General features: G+C 59.5%; 1 protein-coding gene across 1 annotated transcript in view; it reads left to right on the forward strand.

Moving 5' to 3' along the window:
* PLCB2 (phospholipase C beta 2) overlaps positions 1-551 on the forward strand; it is a 20130-nt gene that overhangs the window by 6216 nt on the left and 13363 nt on the right. The window contains 5 exon segments of the mRNA XM_006158700.3: positions 1-86; positions 227-306; positions 387-440; positions 529-544; positions 546-551. The exon segment at positions 1-86 is cut by the window's left edge and continues 13 nt beyond it; the exon segment at positions 546-551 is cut by the window's right edge and continues 75 nt beyond it. Coding sequence (XP_006158762.1) covers positions 1-86; positions 227-306; positions 387-440; positions 529-544; positions 546-551 — 242 coding nt within the window.

A 551-nucleotide genomic window follows, 5' to 3' on the forward strand; every position in this document is an offset into this window, starting at 1 on the left:
TGAAGACCCTCACGGTGGTGTCCGGCCCTGACATGGTGGACCTCACCTTCCACAACTTCGTCTCCTACAAGGAGAACGTGGGCAAGGTGTGCAGGAACACTGGCTGGCCTGGGTCTCGGCATCTGGGATAGCCTGGGCTTCCTGAGCACCAGAGGCCTAGGCTGTGGGGGTGATCAGGGGTCCTTTGGGGTCAGGGATCTGACATCTGCGCTCTGTGGTCCTGCAGAACTGGGCTGAGGACGTGCTGGCCCTGGTCAAGCACCCACTGACAGCCAATGCCCCCCGCAGCACCTTCCTGGACAAGATGTAAGTACCTGTCTGGCCGTTGCCCATGGGCTGGGTGTGCCCGCTCTGGGTCCTTGACAGTCTGCTTTCCGCCCCTCCAGCCTGGTGAAGCTCAAAATGCAGCTCAACCCAGAAGGGAAGATTCCTGTGAAGAAGTGAGTCTCCCCGATGCCCTCCCCATACTCCCCCCGGCTCTCCCAGAGGCTTCCCTTTCCAGCCTGACTCCTTTCTCTGGTTCTACAGTCTTTTCCAGATGTTTCCTTCTG

Source organism: Tupaia chinensis, unplaced genomic scaffold (assembly GCF_000334495.1).
Source record: "Tupaia chinensis unplaced genomic scaffold, TupChi_1.0 Scaffold000605_1, whole genome shotgun sequence".
NCBI classification, from domain to species: Eukaryota; Metazoa; Chordata; class Mammalia; order Scandentia; family Tupaiidae; genus Tupaia; species Tupaia belangeri.